The sequence below is a fragment of the Temnothorax nylanderi genome, unplaced genomic scaffold, assembly GCF_030848795.1.
Source record: "Temnothorax nylanderi isolate EJ_2023f unplaced genomic scaffold, tnyl_v1.0 TNYL_tig0071_pilon, whole genome shotgun sequence".
Taxonomy (NCBI): domain Eukaryota; kingdom Metazoa; phylum Arthropoda; class Insecta; order Hymenoptera; family Formicidae; genus Temnothorax; species Temnothorax nylanderi.
This window is the reverse complement of record NW_027249133.1, coordinates 36,079-56,603: the sequence shown is the minus strand read 5'-3', so window position 1 is coordinate 56,603 and position 20,525 is coordinate 36,079. Positions and strand designations below refer to the sequence as shown.

The following is a 20,525-nucleotide window of genomic DNA, read 5'->3' as shown; positions in this document are numbered from 1 at the left end:
CTTATACAACTTAGTTTTTAATTTTAGTTTCCGATTATAATATCTTCATTTCATTGAAGAAAATTGCTAGAATGACGACCATTTAAAATGAGCGTCGTCTGGCGCTATATTGGGCCAATTCCTTTTAGTGACACAAGTCGACACAAACATCGTTCTATCCTTCTTGGCATTCAATGAATAACAAAGACAGAACGACACTTGTGTCGACTTGTGTCACTAAAAGGAATTGGCTTATTGATATTTATGTACTTTAAGTACATTGTTTATCTTTCTTCCTTTTCTCTCCAACGTCTAATTACATATTCACTTCGTTTCAAGTGCAGAAGGTGCAGGTGCAGCTACGAAGAGGGCGCGATGAACGCTAACTTGACACTTGGGGCAGTGACGTGCGGCGGGTCTGACGTTGTAATGGCCGACTTCGAGATTCACTTATTAAATTCCCAACTTCACGATTGTTGTGTGCGGCATTTGTTTGCGCTGAAGTTCGTCTCTAATGGATTTGTTGTCGCGGTGACCAGGGCCGCCCGCCAGTGCTGTGGACCGCTGCGCGGGGAGGAGGACGGGCACGGTTCGGCACGTACGGAATTTTGCCGGATATTCGAGACAGGCGAGATGAGAGAGATTTCCGCAGATACGTTCCCACAAACGCTTCTGTCCGACGTCCCGCGCTAGGTTAAGCCGAACCCTGACCGGAGCGTAGATCGCAGCGAACGCGGGCGCGCAGCGGTGTGCCGATCGTCCGATCCCGGGGAGAGAGTCCGACAGTTCAATTATGGGCTCGATCAACCTCATCTGCCCTATGTGCTGCGGCGAGACCTTCAACAATCCTCAGTCCCTCAAGTACCACTTGTTGAGCCTGACGGACAATCTCTATTGCCCCGGCTGTTCCCAGCGTTCCGACTCCGTGACAGCGCTCATTCAGCACCTGGACATGTGCGAGCACGATCTCAGGTACAAGATGAAGCCTGAGATTCTGGCGGACAAGCTCAGGAAGGGCGGAAAGGAGCCCGAGATCAAAATGGATTTGCTAATGGTACGGCAAAAGGGGAACGCGGATAGCTTCGTTGGCGATTTACATAGGGCTTTTTATCACAAGCTTCTCAAACATTTATCGCATGTTATTTTAAACATTGATTAAGATAGAAAATATTCGTGACGATTTTCAAAGATGTAATTGTCGCACGAACCTTTAAATGAACTTCTTGGAAGTCTTGGAAATCTTGAAATAACAAAACCTGCAAATATACGAGTCTCAATTGAATTATACAGAAAATTTCAATTTCAATTTAATGCACGATACAGCTTCAAAAGGAGCAAAAGCATATTTTGCTGCTGGAGCAAATTGTTTTGTCTACTTGCTAACTTATATCACTAGATAATATTGTATATTAATATGTGCACGTGGATTAATTCATTACTTTTAAATATTCAATGATTTAAAGCTCTATGTATATAAAAAGAGTTTCAAACTGTTTGGTTTTTCCATCAAAGATACAATTGTGACTGTTGATTTTAGGATGCCAAGGCGCAGCAGATTAATCGGGGCTTCCTCGCGACCATGGGCAGCAACGGAGTTATTATAATGGGCGATCCGCAGACGATACAATTGGATGAGAATGGTTTGTAGAATTGCTGTTTTTTCTTACGTAGCATTTCTGTGGGCTTGACTGTCGTTTCTAATGAAAAATACCAGGAGAGATTAAAGTCGTAGAAAAGATGGACATGGAAGAAACGCAACCAGATGAAAATTCTCTGGATTTCAAGATGTCCGAAGGACTCGCCGGCGACGGTGGCGGAGCGCAGAGAAGATTGCAGTCGTCGCAAGGATTGATGGCTATCCCCATATCGAATGCAGACCGCAAGACGGCATCAATGGAGAAGAATGTAATCGCCGTGTTACCAGACAGTTCCGAGCTCCTGGATGGTGAGGCCGCTGCCCTGATCGATGTGGATCGTTTAAACGAGGCAGGGGAGATCGACGAGGCTGGTTTTCTGCGCGTCAAGCGAGAGCTGTGCGAGGTATATCGAAAACCGGATTATATTTGTATCTTACATGTATTTGGCGAATATTGTCACAAAAGCATTTCTTTAAATTGATAGTAATTTGATTTTTTTTTACAACAATTATATACAACTTTGTTTCTTGTTTCTGTTGCTACAGCTCGAGTCTGACGCTGTATATAGTTGCACCAGTTGCGAAATGAGCTTCAACTCCGTCCTGGAGCATATCAAGCAGTTCCACGATGGCCAGGAGGTTTTGCTAGAGATGGCGGAGCAGTTGAATGATCTGGCGACGACAAGTCCGGTATCCGTGTTGTCCGAAGGCTCGGAAAATGTGGCGAACGCGCGGCAGCGGCAGACGATGAACACGTTGCGCACGGAGGAATGTGTGGATAGCGAGGGTAGGCTCTACACCAGAAAAGTCGTGCAAATTGAGAAATTCTGGGACCGTACTCCGATTCAGGTGACAACGTCACAATCAGCGAAGGCTCCGATGATCGAGAAGTTCTTTTCGAATGTGGAAGGTGTTAAGGTGTGATTTAAGGCGCGCTTCTCGGCGGAAGAAAAATCTCTCGCGATACGCATTTCGTCACGTAAGAGTTCATGTCTCTTTCTAACGCATATATAATATCGCAGGTACGAGAGAAACGCCTGGCGACCGCGTCGATGCGAATGTACAAATGCAATCAGTGCCTGCAGCAGTTCTCCAAGTTGGGAAATTTTCGCGTGCACGCCTGTCTCCGTGGCAATAATCGTTGCGAGCAATGCGATCAGAGCTTCGCGACCCCTAGAGCCTTGCAACTTCACGCGAAGGTGCACGATGGCGAAGTCGATCCGAACCGGAAGACGTTCCTCTGTACCACATGCGGTACCGAATTTTGCTCCCACAAAAGCTTACGACTGCATTCGAGGATGCACGCGCCAGTGAGAGCCAGACATGTCGATGCACCCGAGGGCACCCCTAACGCGACTTTCACGTGCCCCGAATGCGGTAATAAATATATTTTTTATTTTACCCTTCGAATTAGATATTAACTTATTTCGCGCTATAAGAATGACGACGTATATCGTTAAATTTATCACTGAGCCGATAATCAAATGTATAACAAAATAATGGAGGAGTCATGAGAAATCCGAACACTTGTGTGTCTCTGCTATTTTAAACAGTAGGAAAAATTGAAACTATAAAGCTCTACAAGGCTACGATAATACGCTAATTACTATTATTATTATTTTAATATATAATGGTAATTTTTTAGGTAGATATGTGGGAAAGCATGAGAATGTGTTTAATGATCTTTTAAATCATACACAAAATTTTATTTCCAAGCAACGATATGAGAATAATTGATAACCCGCTTTTGATGATAAACTACATATTAAGCTAAATCGTTTTACCTCTTGTTTTCTTAACATGTCGATTAATGTTCTGCAGGTAAAACTCTATCCGAATCGTACAAAGACGCGCACATGACGCTTCACACGGGCGACTCAGTGACGTGCACCGTGTGCAACCGGAAGTTCGATTCCGCGGACAGCCTGACGATGCACGCGGCGGTGCACGTCGAACTGGCACCTCCGCAGTCGCCTATTATGCAGACTTTCATTTCGACGTCTTCCGAGGCAACGACGACATCAGCGACGACACCAGCAACGATAACGCCGGCTTCGACGGTAACATCAACAACGACGGTAACGACGGCGACAACGACAGTGACAACAATGGATCCAGGGGACAGCCAGAAACCCTATCAGTGCCAGCATTGTGGACGCAGGTTTACCAGACCGCACGAGAAAGTCAAGCATGAACGAATTCACACCGGGGAGAAGCCGCATGCCTGTGAGGTAGGCGGACAATTGTATAGTCAGGTTTTGTTAAGTGACCACATAAACACGTGGCTGAAAGTTTTTTTTAACATTAGGACTATTAACGATTAACTTCTATTACAGTGTATATATATATCTTTGACAAACGAGATAAAGGGAAAAGTAAATCAGTTTAATTGTTTACATATTGCAACAAGAGTCACGGGAAATCTCAGAAGATGCACCGTTATAAACTTGAATAATTAAAAAAGAAATTATAAATCAGTTGTTTGATTGCTTTGGTAGTTCTAGTGCTAATACACGTTGTATCTTCTTTCGTTGCATCGCAGCTCTTGGCCAAAGCTTCTAATGTCAAAGTGCTGCGGTCTTATGTGGATCCTGACTTTCTCGTTTGCTCCATTACAATTTTTATCTTTGTTTATCGGCAGGTTTGCGGCAAGACCTTTCGCGTGTCCTACTGCCTGACCCTTCACATGCGCACGCACACGGGCGTACGGCCCTACGGCTGTCAGCATTGTGGCAAACGCTTCAAGGCGTCCTCCGTCTACAATCATCACTTGCTGACGCACGGTGATGAGCGCGCCTACACGTGTCCGTACTGCCCGAAGACGTTCAAGACACGGGTGCAGCTGGCTGGTCACAAGAATAGCCACACGAAGCCGTTCCGGTGCACTGAGTGCTCACGGCCGTTCGCGTCGCTCTACGCTGTTCGCGCGCACATCCAGACCCACAAGAAGGACAATAATCTCAAGTTCAGCTGCTACGTGTGCGGCGCGTCGTATGGCCGGGCGTTCGCCCTCAAGGACCACCTGAAGCAGCACGGTCAGGACGTGCTGGCGCTACCGGAGCCAGCGCGGGAGGAAGAGGTACACGAAAACTTTCTCCTCGGCGAGGAGGAAGCTGAGGAAGACGAGTTCGTGGCCCCGCCACCTCCACCACCGCCGCCGCCGTCGCTTCCCGTCGTCGCGCGCTCCTCCGGCGTGGAGGACGACACCAACTGAGGTCAATTGTTGCAATTCGATTCTAGTCATAGAATCGTAGCGCGTCCCGCAAGCTTGCCGTAAGCTTGTCGTAAGCCTACGTACGAGGAGCGTTCCTGACGACTGGAGAATTCACGATTGGACACGGACGGTCACCGTGTTGAAACCTTTGCGCGAGTACACGAGGGTCTCTGTATGCGCGTATTGTTACAAGTTCCGCGAGTTGTTGCGTGAATCGAATAGAGCAGATTTTTTTACCAAACCCAATCGCCATCGATTGGGACCTAGTTGTATGTAAGCGTTGTTGACTGGTTAACAAAGTTTATTGTCTGTTCGTATTTCCCGTATTGTGTTCGCCGTTTTTCCATCGTGAATTCGTGAGCCTGATTTGGGATCGAAAGATTCACTGCCGGGAGCAACTAATCTGCGAATACAAGTGTTGTATTACCTCGATCGATTCGAACTGGACATAATTACGCAACGAAGAATTGGCCGGGTGCTTAATTGGTCTTCTTTAAGAAAAAAAAAAAAGAAGCAGAATTTGAATATATCGTGATGAATTTTTTTGACAGGCTAATGGACAGCGTATATTAAAGAAATTGTAAATGTATTGACCAATTATTATTGAATTACACACAAGTTTTCAAGTAATACAAATATAATATATTTTGTAATATTTATAATAATAATAATTATGTAAATAAAAATTAGGGCATTATAATTGTGTAAAAATTAGCATATTTGCATTGCGTACTTATGTCCGACCAGAGCTGTCGAAATTTACGAGGCAAACGAAGCTCACGAATCGCTCATTGATGGAAGTCGTTGCGATTAGTTGAATTTGAATATAGCTAAGTTTTTAAGTACGCGCTTTTAATTTATTTGAAATTTCTTGGTAACGAGAAATGGACTGTCGTACGTGACATATACATATCACAACAGACAAATTTGTTCTAGTTTCAATTTCATGGTTATTTAATTCATTACATATACAATGATAAAATTATCATTGTGTACAATCGCATTATTAGGCTGCGTTCGGGGAGCGCGCTACTAGCGCTATTGCATCATTCTATCTTTATCGCTCATCAAGTGTAGAACAAGGATAGAATAAGCAAATAGCGCTAATAGCGCGCTCCCCGAATGCAGCCTTAGTTGTATTAATTAAAGTTACTCGAAAGAGGTTTAAATTCCATACGCGTGCAATTGGAATTTCGTTCGGACGAAGATTGATCTGGAGTTATTTTTAATTAAATATGATCGTTTAGTTTTAACGATTAATGTTTCTTATTATGACACCGTTGTTACATGCTGTTGTTGTTTGGAAAGTATTTTATGACAAATTAAATTTTTACCCAGAAAATTCGTTAAATTAATTCGTCGTGAGTTGTATTATTTCAATTTTTTTTTTAACCATTAGATTGTCTCCATATCTAAGAAATAGGAAGGAACTTTAACAGAAAACAGAAAGCCGCAACATTGTGCTTGCATCTTCACATATATTTTCACATAACAGGGTCATTTTATTGGCTGTTTCTGTTATCACTCTCGATATAAAGTGATCTAAATTTACTCTCTAAGTTGATTAAATTCTCTTTTAACCATCTAACATATATTTTATTGGTCGTCAATCTTTTTCTGTCTTTTATTTTAAGTTTGTGTCATCTCTTTCGACTTTTCAGATTGTACATGAATTATGAATCTCATTTCAAAAGCAATTTTGAGAGAGCAATATGAAAGAGATTATATGTAAATTGGAGTAATCCTCTTTCATTTTCTTCTTTTATCTCGTTTTCGTTTTATAAACATTAAAAATTGGAAAGAGAGTATACACAAGTATAATTATAAAATAAAAATCACAAGTTACTAAATTGGAATTTGTTAATTCCTTTTTATTTGTTTCTAATTTATAGGAATAGTTTATTGCATATATACCCATATAGCTGTGCTATAAGTTATTCCATTTCTTATTGTAAAAATTAGGTATCGAGGAAAAAGAAAAGTCAGTAAAAATAAATTAATTGAGAGAAAGAAAGAACAATGTGGATGTAAACAAGATTGAAGGAGAGAAACAACGTGTGATTGTCTATTCTTGTCCAACGCATTTTTCAGCTGTTGCTATTGTTACCAACAATTGACAGTCCTGTATCTGGAGCTTCGGGCTTCCACCACGCGAGGTTATCAAGATCAATTTGAGCCATTTGAGGAGTCACTCTTGCCGGTTTTCAAATAATTCCTCGTGGGATTGTGATCCTGAGGGTTGGAAAACGACAAAAAGAAGAAAAAGAAGAGATAACTTAATATATTAACGTTAATAGATTTCAATGTGCAACAGTTTAGAATACTGTAAACGACAGAATTCGCTATCGTGTGCGTAATATGTAACATAACCTCAAAGTATCTGTAAATAACAGTACAACTTATTACCTGAAATTAGCAAAAGTACGATTGGTTTTAATAATTAATATTATCACAATGCATACATCATGCACACAAACATACATATATGTATATATTGTGTGAAAACATTTTTCTATGCAATAGTCTTATTTGTGTCACCAAAACACCGTAATACCGTACGGTTTCAAAAATGTCCAATTTAAAAAGCCTAACTTGATTATTCTGCTGTGAATAATTTGTATCATGTTTGATATTAAGATAATTAGTTCATTATTATATATATATATATATATAATTTTGTTTTTACTTGCAGTACCACTGTAAATTAATCACTCTGGAAACGATCAATCTTGTTAATAGTGATATTTATGGATAATTAATACAGGACAGTTGTATATAAAAGCATAAGTAAAAAATGGTAAGTACCTATGATATGTATTACATTTTATTACGTATTTTACTAGATCTTTTACTTTGTTAATAAACACACTTTGTTTTCTCTTAGGCACGAAATGCAGAAAAGGCTATGTAAGTGTGATTTTTAACATCTGTTTCATAAACTTATTACATATTTGCTGTGAGAAATTCTAATCTAACTATTAATGATTACTATTGTTGATGTTAGTAATTAATACACATGATAATATTCTTAGGACAACGCTTGCTCGTTGGAGAGCAGCGCAAAATAACGAGGGGACAAGGAAAGAGCAAGAGCGAAGGCCATACTTAGCTTCAGAGTGTAGAGACTTACGTAAGGCAGAGAAATGGCGAATGCAAATAATTAGGGAAATTGCGAAGAAGGTTGCCCAAATTCAAAATGCCGGGCTTGGAGAGTTCCGCATTCGTGATCTAAATGACGAGATTAATAAGCTACTTAGAGAGAAGCGACATTGGGAGGCGCAAATAAAGGAGCTTGGTGGACCTGATTATTCCAGAGTCGGGCCTCGCATGTTAGATCATGAAGGACGTGAGGTAAAGTTGTAGATAATAATATTTTTTTGTAATCTCTGCAGAGTGTAAGTCTCGAAGAGATTTACCTAGTGTTCAATTAAATTACAGGTCCCTGGTAATCGAGGCTACAAATATTTCGGCGCGGCTAAGGAACTACCAGGTGTTAGAGAATTATTCGAGCAAGAACCACCACCGCCTCCTCGAAAAACTCGCGCGGAATTGATGAAGGACATCGACGCGGACTATTACGGTTACATGGACGACGACGACGGTATTTTGATACCATTGGAACAGAAAGCTGAGCAGGAAGCGAGAGATAAGTGCATTAAGGAGTGGATATCTCGGGAGAAGGAAGGGCCAGAGGTCGAAGTTGAAACAACGTCACAAAAATTGATTCCTTCGCAACAAGACATTCAAGAGGCCTTACTCGTTAGAAAGAAGAAAGAGCTGCTGGAAAAGTACGGGCTAGACTGAAGTATAGAAGGTCGGCGTTGGTTTTGAAATGTAGACTGAAATGTGTCGATATTGCGATATTAACTATTGATAAATTTATTGTTAGTTTAATTATATATTAGAATACATTGTTATAAAACGCGATGAATATAATAATTATTATTAATTTATAAGCACGTAATAACATTGATTAAGATAATTAGTTTGTGCAGTAGACATTCAAACTTGAATGCTTATCAAGAGAAACGGGTGCCGTAGATGAAAATATAGATAAAAATCCAAGGATAGTCTGTTTATAATCTTCGCGATATCCGATACCTTTCCTCATCATTTGGTCATCTTCTGCAACAGAGAATAGGCAAAGTGCTTATTCCGTAATGAAATAGAATAACGGAGTAGACACGGTGTAGGTTATCGTTATTCTGTAAGAAAATCTAAATATCGCGTGCTCTCTCTCGTTTTCGCAAATGCGTCGCTGGAATATTTGCAAAGTGCATCGTATTCTTCAATTTGACCTTGGCTCTCTTATTCTCTCGATACGGCAAGCATCTATTAACGAATAATTCCTATCTAATCCTGCAACATGGTCATAAAACTTTAAGTAGATTAAAGAAACAAGAAAAATAGTTTACTTCTCATATCACACGTGAGTTTATGAAAGTTGCCGTTAATCGTTTTCAGAACAATTTCGCTTTAGTCGAAAACATCAAATTAAAAAAAGGGGGTAACAACTGATACAACGACTAACAGATATCCAATGGATTCGTTACAGCCCATTTTTGTCCGAATCGTAACTTCCGTAATCATTGATCTCCGAATGTTAAATACAAGAAACGCAAAATAGCTTTTCTTTAAACAAAAACCTACTTTTCGTGAAAATTTATCCTTTCAGGAAGATTGAAGATTAATATGATTTCAGTTTGGCGAAAATGTAAAACACGTCTGGACACTTCCTACATATCCAGCGGCTTATCACGCAAAGTGAAAAACGTGTGGTAAGATTAACGTTATCATTAATTACGTTACACTTGAAAGAGTAAAAGACCTAAAAGTTAAAAAAACTACTCGCTAATTTAACGTATGTCACTCGGGTGCTGACTCGAATTCTTGGAATTCCCTAATTCCAGTTGGTGTTATAGAAAACGAATGATATAATCTTCAAATTGAGAGATTAATATATCGCTACTTGGCGTTAATTGATTTAAATATTTAAATCACTTCTCTCCTCTTTAGCATCGTGCCGTTTATAAACAGACTGTACATTATACGATAATATCGCTAGGACTCAGAAGTACTCTCTAACAATATCAGCTAACGATGCACGAGACAAATCGTGTTATGTGTACTTACATATTCATATATGATATTCACATGTCATTCACACACACATACGCATGTATACATTTAACGCTAAATGGGGCTGTTTTAACTCATTCTACACTCATATAGCTGCAGTATACTTTAATCATCTGGTTGAGGAAATTTTCCCATTTAGCCCGTTTTCTTTATGCTATAGAAAATATAAGGCAAATTTTTTCAAGAAAAATAATGATACTGCTAAAAATATTAACGTCCATTTATACAGGTTGAAAGAGGGTCCAAAACTTTGGGAGTATAGTACTCGTAAAGGAGTCAAAAATGCTCAACCAGTATAGATCGAAGAATTAACTTAAATGGTTACGAAATGACAATCTACTCGTTTTCTGCTGGCAATCCATGGACATGGGAATACATGTCCATGTGGGTTCCGCTCTGCTAACAAAACACAATTAAGCTTAATGTGACACAATAACGTCAATATTCTGCCTAAGCTGGCAAATTGCTTTCTGAATTAATAACAAACATTATGTGATATTATTTTAATATTTTTATACAAAATGAATAGAAAGAGGAATCAATTTATGTAAGAAAAGACATGTGGTTCGAGCGAGTCGTCTGTACTACCAAAAAAAGAAATCGATTCTATCTCTGTTATAATTAATTTTTCGAGCTATAATCATTTTTTAAATTTTCCTTGATGAGAAATGAGTATCATATCTTTCAAGTTTAGGATTCTGTTTTTAATACCCTGTATAAATTATTTATGATCATATAACGAGATGTCAATACCATCCATCTCGATATTTTCTTTACATACCTTACCAGTTTTGATGTTCAAAATTAAATTTATCTGCAAACAGGCAATTGAACTTTAATAAAAATATACGTATCTCTTATTTTGAATTGCTCCATAACATATCCGATAGCCATCGAAATCGAAGGCGGAGACATGTTTTGCACGTTTTTTTTTCTCATAAGAAAAAAATCTATTACAAATAAAAAAGGTAACACATTAGAGTCTAAACAACTGCTACGTTCAGGATGCTTTAAATTCTCGGTTAAATTCAACGCACATCTAGCGCATATGTTGTACGTAAAAATAGAGTACGCGTTATACGATAAAAACAATTCTTCGTGTCCTAAAGGAGATTTCTGAGTCCCCGCAATTATATTTTATTCTCCTAAATGACAAAATAGTTCGAGCATGGATCAATATATAATCATGATGAAAGTTTACTACTTAGAGGCTTGAAAAAGTCAAGCGTTAAATGATTCACAGCATCTGTTTGTCCATTAATCAGTCGCGCTGGCTTTGTCCGCTGATCTAGGGGTCCCCTAACGATCCTTTGGTCTAAGGCTATTTTTCACGTTACACTATGCACTTCTATATTTTAATGACAGTATCAAACCGCATAAAATCACTAATCACGCTTGTCAGATAATCTTGTAATCGAGACACGCTTGTACAGTTTCCAAGACATTGGACGTAAAGAGCTAATCGAAACAAGATTTGAGTACTTACGAAGTTAATGTGTTTTAATAAACCAAATTCTATATTCGCGCATTAATCACATCATTTGAATAATTATGAATGTATAGTGCTCGAAAAATTATATTTAGCTTATAAACGATTGGAAATGAATGTTTTTTCGTGAATGAAGCAACTTGTTTTTCGTTTTATTCAAGTAGATTGTGCTCGAATATATCTTCAATATAATATCTAATTGTAAGATAATTATTAAAGATATGAAAAGGAGACAAAGTTCAATCATTTGCTGAAAGAAGTGCGTTTTAGCCGAAAAATCTGTAAAAAAAAAAGAAAAGAATAAAATTTGTACGCATAGTTTTTTTTAAATATTTTGTACATCTTTATGTTAAATCAATTTCTCTCTCGTAATCTAACTTGGGCGTAAATTTATCGCATCTTTAAATCTTTATCCTCTACTTCTGCGTGTTCCCTAATATAGCTATTGACAGTGGAACCCCTTGCTCAAAAATTCTAATATTAATGCATAAATTATGCCACATCCCTAGCATACTCGTGATCGTGTATGTTTTTATTTCAGTTATAATATATCGACTCTACAATCACATTTGTGTTTACGAAGTGCGTTTTGCGAGTCATTGTGCGTCATTGAATTGTCAAACTGTTGGTCTCGTGTTCCATCTCGTTCCGAGAGGTCTCGCTGAACCGTCACCGCCGTCACGTCGCGGCGACAATTGGCCGGCCCCACGCATATTATCAATCCATTCTCGAACCATCTCAAGACACCAACGCCCGTGTCCTAATCTTATCTATTACGATTTGCTGCTCATCCATCCAAATTCTCTTTTCCCAGGCATACCTGAAGGGAACGTTAGATATCAGTTGTAAAGAGTTCAAAGTTAAAAGTTAAAGAACTGAACTGAATGAGTCATCAGTAAAAAAAAAACCATTGCATATAAATAAGTGCGTAGATATACACATTATTTATAAGCGTCTTGACGAGTATAAATTTTGCTAAGTAATATCAGTTAGTATTAAGCGTCTCAATGGCCGCCAGGCCGTTTAGCTTAATATTATTGTTAGCAACGTTAATTTATTAAAAATTTAGTAGTAATAAATTATTTTTTTAAAGAATGCATGAAATCATTGATGACCAATATTGGTGTATAGATAATCCTAAACCACACATAATCCTGATCTTAAGCTTAAGTTATTAACTAATATTGGCCTAAGCTCATCATTGATATTTTTCGTTCGTTTTGGAATCGATTGTTACTTGGCATCTACGTTTCATTCACGCATGCCCAAGTTGCACAATAACACAGTTCAAGAAAAATTAACTTTGTCAAATCCAGAAATAAATCATTCCCATAATTTTCTTCTCTGAATTTGTCATTTTTTATCCTTTTTTGGTTGAACTGCGTAATAAGGCTAATTATAAGGATCGACAAGGAGAAATTGGATGGCTATATTCAGTGTTAAATGCATGCGAGAACACGGGCCCGATATTCGCCACATTGATTCATATGAACAAACACAAGCAGATCGGATATCGGGATCGAATATACAAATATATAGTAAGATGGATTAATATCGACACAACGATGGAATAGCAGTAATGAAGAACAACGATATTGTTGACACGTACAATGTGGCTATAATGAGAAATACATTCATTTAATATTACAGAAAATACCAATTAGAATATTAAATTCTTTGATAAAGAAAAAATTATTTTCGACAATCTCAGTTTCGAATTTTAACTGTAAATTTACATAGTGACATTATCAACTTTTAGTCAATTAACTAAAAGTGTAAGTTTATTTTAGGAATATTTTATCTGAAGTCTAATAGAAGAGAGAGAAAAACTGAAATACTTTAATCTCGGAAATTGAAAAAATTTACAAATAAATAAGAAGTTCTTAAAGATACGATCCATCAAAGGCGCTTGCTATCTTGATATTGTATTAACATATTTATTAGCTATACTAGCTATAGCTATAAAATAGCCATTACAATTGGAGGAGCAAAAATCAAGACGTGTCTCAACAATTCCGTTGTAGCTCCATCCACGCAAACGACAGACATGACCGTATAATAATAACTCATTGTGTCGATGTTATCCCATCTCAGGGTGGACACACGAATCATTTTTGCAAATTCTCAAATCTTCCAAACCAGAAACTTTTGCTTTCCAAGGAAACAACGGTGTTTCCTACATTAAAGTACTAACTCTTCTCAGAAATTTTCTATTAAATCTCTGAAGATTTAAGTAACTTTTTTAGGCTTCGATACAAATAAAATCGAGTGATAGCTCGATTTTTTAAGAACATGTTTACTAAATCACAGGAACTTTTGGCTCTTCCTGGAATATTTTAACAATTATGGAAAAACTAATTTTTCTAGAGCACATTTCCCGATCCACGCGAGAAGTATCTTCCGGATTCTCAGAGTCCTTTGAAAACGATTAAGAAATCCCAGATCTTCTATATCTCGCGTAACCACCCTGCATCTTAAAATATTATAAAGTCAAGAGATGTAACCACATCTGTTTTCGAGATAACGTCGTTCGGACATTTGAACATTCCGCTTACATTTCACGACAATCCTCCATTTAGCGTGGCGCGCGGCATAAAAAGGGTGAAAGGCACAAAGTAAAAAATAAATGATTCAGATTGGCTCAGGCACATGTCGAGTCGGAGAGCATCGTACCATGCGACAGGACAGGTACGACGATTGGGCCGGAACGTCGATAAACGCCGGAACAACGATCGCGCGACCGTCGGGACCCTCAACATCGAAGACTAGCCACACTGCTCCCATCAGCGTATCAAAAAGGAAATGTACTTGGTACATTTAGACAAGAGTTTGTAACTCAGAGTTTACAGTATTCCAAACAGAGCATCCCGAACAAAACAAAAGCCCTGAAAGTTTCTAAAAGGCTTAATTTAATTTTTCGAGACACTTTTAGAACGCCATTTAGACATTGGTACTTGTTTAACAGAGATCTGAAACATTAAGACATCTTTTGAACTTTATGTTGTTGTATAATATTTGTAATTCGTTTTGTTTAACAGATATAGAAGTTAGAAAGTCTTTACGAAGTTACTTGGACACTTGTATTGTTCGGGCTCTGACTTGGGATTGACAGACCGATTGGAATATTGACTTCCGTTCTTCAACCAGGCAGTACACAGTACAGTGTCTCCGTGAGATAAGGAGAAAGAATTGAAATCTCTCTCTCGAGATAAGCCTGCCGCGAGCAATTGTTCTTCCCTAGAAACGCCCTGTTCGCATCTGTTTCCCGCGTACTCTTCGGCGAGTACCGAGTTAAATCGTTTCGCGCTCGAATAGTCGCATCAAGAATGAATCCATGAGAGGCACTCACACGAAGACACCTCAAGGACGCAGTAGCGAGTGCCAACGTTGCACTTGCATCGGTTGCCTCGCCGTTCGCATCTCGTTCCAATGCTGCAGTTCCTCAGATCCGGAGCTGTTCAGACCCAGAGAGAGCCAACCGATCATCTCCCGTCCCTTCCTGCCCATTCCGCCTCGCCGACGGTTGTACACAGACAGAAAGAGTGTCACGTCTCCCAATTGGAACAACGCGATCTATATTCAGAAACGAAAAATGCCACATATCATATTTCACACAATCATATTTTAAATACCCAGCGTTTCGTTAACCCTTTAACTGCGAAAAGTGTATATACATCCTACGAAGGTAGTCTCACTTGCAAAAGACGTTTATACATATACGAGAATTAACTGTCAGTTGCAAAATTATTCGATTTTTATCTGAAGCGCGCCGCAGCTAAAGGATTAAGAAATAAAGAAAATCAGAGATTCTACAAAAGTTACCTGAAATATAAAAGTCTCCTTATAGAGAGGATTCGGTTGGGCGCGTTTTAAGCCGGTCTTAGACCGGCCCATTTCGTGATTGTTGCTATCGATAAGAGCCAACTTGACGTAAGTGTCGGGAGGTTTTGTATCGTTTCCGCCTCCACCGCGGAAATGGGAACCCTTGATTATTTCAACTGATAAGCGACCCGTCGTGCCGTTGTACGCCAAACCGATTAGGATCTCGGCGACACTGCCTCCCTTCATGCTGCTGCCATAAGGTGGTATAGCTGGAGAAGCATACGACTGGACCGATTGTTGGGATCCCGTGGAATCGCTGCGAGTTAAACTGCTGGTGGTTCCCCAGTCCTGTGCCTAGAAAGTGTAACACAATTTCCATTCCACTGGCAACATTCTGGTATAGATTACATTACATCTAGATACATTACGCGTCATTGGCTACTTTAAGATAACAGTAATAATAGCTTTGATCAGCGAGATGATTAAATATAGACTTTTCAAATACTTTACCGAGGAAGAAAGCGGTGGTTGAAGAGTTAACCAGAGGGTAGTTTCTAACTGTAGATTAATCTGATCGAAGGACACTCTGGTTTCACCCAACAATCTTTCCCGACGCATCATTCGGCCACCCCACAGATACACTCTGAGTCGTACACCCATTGCGTTTACATCCTCCGGATTTACACGAGGAAGCAAGAAGCTCTCTATGTATTGCGGAGATGTTCCTTGCCGGACACGGGTTTTGCGTCTTTGCTTTTTCGACGGCAGCAGGACTAACCGTACCTGGCTGCCACCAATACCAGCGGGATAATTTCGCCCTTGTAACACGTGAATCTGTAATAAGGAAAATAATATCCCGTTTATCAATAGCCGTATAATTAATTTAAAGCGAATATAGGAATTTATCACTTATAATACAAAATAAGAAATAATATAATAATTTAATTTTGTATTTATTATTTAAGTTATTTAATTAAATAATAATTTTAAGTAATAAATTTTATATATATATATATGTATATATATATATTGTACATGTTAATTACAAAATATTCTTGAAAGCATTTTACCGAAATAAATATCCAAAAGTAATAAAAGAGATAATTATAAAAATTGAAAGTGATGATTAAATAATAATTATACGCACTGTCATCTCACGCATTGGGGCATCATATAGAAAAGCGACTTCCAAGCTACCGATTTCCTCGGCAGCCACTGTACCCATCGTTGTAATGACGTCATTGGTCGTCGAGTCATTTTGCTCAACTTGTATTTCCTGCTCTCTACTATCAAGTATAATGCTAGAAGCCCCAACTTCCACTACGCACTAAAACAAACGAAACAGAATACGAATGCTGAACGCAAATCCCTTACGTCTAGATTCGCAGGATTCTTTCTCGAATTTCTTAAAAATTTTTCTCAAATCAAGAAATAATTAATTAAAATCACCTGTTGTTGATCTGCTGGAGAGTGTTCTTCGGTGCAGCTACTGGAGGTGGTTCCAGCATCTATAAATAATAATTAACAAATCCAACTGTACTTAATAATTATTCATGGAGTATTCTCATTTTTTAATGTTAATATAACAATACGAGGAAGATGTGTATGTACTGACGTAAAATAAAATTTTGTGAAAGTTAAGAAGTATAAAAGTAGGTACTGTAGAGTACAAATAATACTTTTCTGCATGATTACTACACTAGTATGAGGAAGACCGATATAATAATATATATTATTATATTATTGCTGTGTATGGATTACAAGTATATAAAATGCGATAAAAATAAAATACCTCTACATGTGCGTATATAGATATGATACCTACATATTAGACATATAGATGTATAATAATCACCTTTAAAATTCTAGTTGAATTTTAATTATATTCTGTTGCCGTGTTACTTACCTACGATAGTCGTTGGTCCGTCCTCCGCTTGGATAGTCAACGTATCCGGTGGAGGATGCGAACGCGAGTTTAATCGTCGGAGAGCGTCTTCCTCTGAATCGGAGTTTGTTTCCGGATCCGAATAGGAGAATGCTTTCCCTATTGAGCAAAAATCATTATCGATTATTATGAATAATTCATACCGCGAAGGAAAAACCGCGAATACATATTTAAATTGCAAAAATTTGCCAATCAGAAATCTCGCGTAATGAATTATAGGTCAATCGACTCTGATTTATCCGGTAGACTCATTTGGAAAAATTTGAAATTGTTATCGCAGAGATCGAGAGGGATGAATATTAAAGAAACTTGAGAATTCGGAATAATAGAAAATTTGCAAGGAGGATAGGAGTATGGAAATCGGGATATAAACTAAAATCATATACCTATGTTTTTCGATATTTGAGGTGTGGAGCTGTTGGTGGACTCACAGAGTGGCACACAGACTCCGCCGAAGAGCGCGGTAGACGAAGGCGGCGTGAAGCACCACTTCCGGGACAGATAAAGGAAGAGAGCTAACAGGAGTACTACGAAACCGGCAACGGCACCCAAAACTGCAGTCGCTTCCACAGGTACTGGAACAGTCCGAAAAATCGGATTAACGTAATATAAAACTTTAAGAGATATAATTTTTGTAAAATTTCTTCAAAAAATATGTAAAATTTCTCTTAAAAAACGTATAACATTTTTTTGAAGAATACGTAAAATTTCTTTCTTCTTTTAGCTCTCACTTCGTGTTTCTTATTGTCCTTACTATCTACTTTTCTTGACATCTTTTCACGAAGTTTTCTACAAATTTGAAACAAATTTTATTAATGCTAAATGGTAAGTACTTGGTGAAAGTTTAGCGTTAATTAATGATCGTTACGTGCTAATAAGATGAAAACTTCTGCTATCCCATTAATGCGATAAGTTTGCCTCGTTCTCTGTTCTTCCAGCGCTATCGATTTTTTCTTTCGTTCAAGTCGAAAAAACTATATGACTGCATAACGACCGTTTAATTTCTTTTCCAAAACTATATAAATAATTATATATTACTTTTATTATAAAACAATATATATCATACTTGCCTAACGTAAAGCGTTATCAGCATATGTGCATTAAAATGATGTACTTCTCACTTGCTACGTTCACTTTTGAACGTAGAATATTATCGCTTTATCCCACGCAATTAATTAACTAATGTGTAACATCAAGAGTAGGAATTTGGTCTGTAGGTACATACTGCGGGATATATACGTAGAATGCTTTTATTCATTATTATATCATGAATGAGATCAGAGTAACATATCAAAAATATAATTAGTACCGAAAAAAAAAACTTTTGTTCGGCCATATAGGCAGCATATAAAACTTTTAATTATTATATTATTACATTTGTTATTTCAATTAAACAATGTTCTGTACAAATGTTCTGTAAAAAAGAAATATTTTAAACAGAGAAGAGAAAAACGGACGTGAGAAATTCACGGAGGTCTTCGTTTCTCAGAAGATCAATTGTAAAAATCGAAGAATATATTTTCGCCCTCTCGAACTTGGGATTTTACTTAATTATTACATTTATTATTTCAATTGAAGAACGTTATATAAAGTAACAAGAAGCAAACCGAGAGAAGAATGCGGAGAAATGGGCATGAGAAATTTAAATAAAAAACAAACTGATAAATAACCAATAAGTAAACTAAAATGTAGAATAAGTAAAGTTTAAATAAAGCAGACACGAGGAGGTGGACTGAAAATTCTTTTCCACGAAGGTCTTCGTTTCTCAGAAGATTAATTATAAAAATCGAAGAATCAATATATTCGCCCTCTTGAACTTGAGAGAGATTTTTCGCCGCTATAGATATATCGCGGGTTGTGTCGTGCTCCGTCATATCGAGCGCCGCGTTAACGCGGCGGCGACATATTACGCGCCGTATAATGACCTGGAATAATTTATTATCGCTCCAGTTGTGACGAACTACCTGTGATACGGAATTGCGCAGCGTCGCACACGCGTTACTCAGGTGCGGTGCGGTGCGGTGCGGTGCGATCGAAGAGAAAGAGGAAAAACTCATATCTCGCCCGAGATCAGCGGATTCTTAAACTATTTAATTTTCCAATAGCGACAAAATTTCTTCGTTTTAACGCGTAATCGCACCCCTCAGGAACTCGCGTCCCCCTACTATGCTACACAGTCGTTGCTTATATACTCTTCGGGAAATTCTGCTTGCGCAATGCGGCGATCGCGAGGATCGTTTCAGTCGTTCGAAGCCGATCCTATCCCCTTAAATCTTCTATAATCGTAAAAGTGGATATAGAACGTGGATAGAAGGATAATTCAGGTGGAAGTTAACAAATATCGATTCGAGGCCTGATTTCCAACGCGTCTTAAAAGGAAAACAGAGACAAAGAGAGGGAGAGAGGGGAGGGAAGACCGCGGCGTGGAGGGGTTCTTCCAATTTCTGGCTTAGACGATTTAGATTTTCGTCGTTGTTGGAACGAACGCAGCGATATATAAATCGCGAGAAATAACGGCCTCGGGCGCGGCGATACGGGCGAGAGAGTCGGGCATCGTCGTGGTCAGGGTGATTCGGGTCCGTTTATCCGGCACTCCGGCACCGCGGCGGGTGGATAGTGGACTTACCCGCTAAGAAGTGGTCTGATCCAGCCAGAATCATGCTCGTCCACGGTGTCGCGTTAAAGAGCTTCCTTACGTGGCTCGGTGGCGCGGCCGGGGTTGCCTCTCGCGGAATAGCGAATGCATTATCCGCATCCGCCCTCGACAAGGTCGCCAGGCGGAATTTCCCGTGGAAATCGCGGGGGGGTAAAAGCGTGGCCCAGCTAGCTTCGGGCTAGCCGCTGACAATAAATACGTGGGCGGGGGTGTACATACACACGGCACTCTGTTGCGTCGCGGACGTGCGTCGTTCGCCGTGCGCCTGCCGCGCCGAGACCCGTCGTGCGCGCCTGCGTGACGCTGGCTGCGAGGGGCGCGAGGGCGCGAGCCACCCCCGGCCCCCGGCCACCCACCCCCCCCCCCCGAGCCACGGAAAACGTGACCGGATCGAGGGACAACTTCGATCGAATTCCAATTAGCTTGATCGCCCGCTTTAACCCTTCGTAGTCCAACATGGGTCCATTGGACCCGTGCTCAAGTTTGAAGCTAAATATCGCGATAAGTGCCTGGCTTAAAATGGGGTTTGACCCACCATCTACCAGGAGTTTGAAGTATCCTCTATACTTCTATGGCCTAGTTTGCACCGACCGTTTGATACGCGTACCAAGTACTGTATCCGTATCGAATTCGTATCGAATTTCG

At 39.1% G+C, this 20,525-nt stretch overlaps 3 protein-coding genes across 9 annotated transcripts; 2 read left to right on the top strand and 1 right to left on the bottom strand.

Annotated features, from left to right (window-relative positions):
• Positions 1 to 382: 382 nt before the first annotated feature.
• LOC139773878 (uncharacterized) lies at positions 383 to 6,184 on the top strand. 3 transcript variants are annotated; one of them, XM_071708657.1, is made up of 7 exons: positions 383 to 1,033; positions 1,517 to 1,619; positions 1,706 to 2,019; positions 2,162 to 2,533; positions 2,638 to 2,992; positions 3,437 to 3,846; positions 4,257 to 6,184. In XM_071708657.1, the coding sequence occupies exons 1-7, from the start codon at positions 773 to 775 to the stop codon at positions 4,827 to 4,829; spliced, it is 2,388 nt and encodes a 795-aa protein (XP_071564758.1). In that variant the 5' UTR covers positions 383 to 772; the 3' UTR covers positions 4,830 to 6,184. The 3 variants fall into 3 exon arrangements, with proteins under 3 accessions (XP_071564758.1, XP_071564757.1, XP_071564759.1); XM_071708656.1 differs by having other exon boundaries at positions 1,694 to 2,019; XM_071708658.1 differs by having other exon boundaries at positions 1,013 to 1,033; positions 1,765 to 2,019.
• Positions 6,185 to 6,942: 758 nt separating this feature from the next.
• LOC139773885 (pre-mRNA-splicing factor ISY1 homolog) lies at positions 6,943 to 8,899 on the top strand. 3 transcript variants are annotated; one of them, XM_071708669.1, is made up of 5 exons: positions 6,943 to 7,221; positions 7,522 to 7,626; positions 7,714 to 7,736; positions 7,862 to 8,180; positions 8,268 to 8,899. In XM_071708669.1, exons 2-5 carry the CDS (start codon positions 7,624 to 7,626, stop codon positions 8,631 to 8,633), a joined length of 711 nt encoding a protein of 236 aa, XP_071564770.1. In that variant the 5' UTR covers positions 6,943 to 7,221; positions 7,522 to 7,623; the 3' UTR covers positions 8,634 to 8,899. The 3 variants fall into 3 exon arrangements, with proteins under 3 accessions (XP_071564770.1, XP_071564768.1, XP_071564769.1); XM_071708667.1 differs by having other exon boundaries at positions 6,944 to 7,178; XM_071708668.1 differs by having other exon boundaries at positions 6,944 to 7,250.
• On the bottom strand, positions 8,693 to 20,493 carry Syt14 (Synaptotagmin 14). Of its 3 annotated transcripts, none has more exons than XM_071708661.1 (8): positions 19,851 to 20,493; positions 17,656 to 17,799; positions 17,186 to 17,323; positions 16,729 to 16,787; positions 16,427 to 16,606; positions 15,790 to 16,113; positions 15,280 to 15,633; positions 8,693 to 15,030 (listed from the first exon to the last, which is right to left on the bottom strand). In XM_071708661.1, exons 1-8 carry the CDS (start codon positions 19,882 to 19,884, stop codon positions 14,818 to 14,820), a joined length of 1,446 nt encoding a protein of 481 aa, XP_071564762.1. In that variant the 5' UTR covers positions 19,885 to 20,493; the 3' UTR covers positions 8,693 to 14,817. The 3 variants fall into 3 exon arrangements, with proteins under 3 accessions (XP_071564762.1, XP_071564760.1, XP_071564761.1); XM_071708659.1 differs by having other exon boundaries at positions 17,611 to 17,799; positions 19,851 to 20,492; XM_071708660.1 differs by having other exon boundaries at positions 15,280 to 15,627; positions 17,611 to 17,799; positions 19,851 to 20,230.
• Between the last annotated feature and the right edge of the window lie 32 nt (positions 20,494 to 20,525).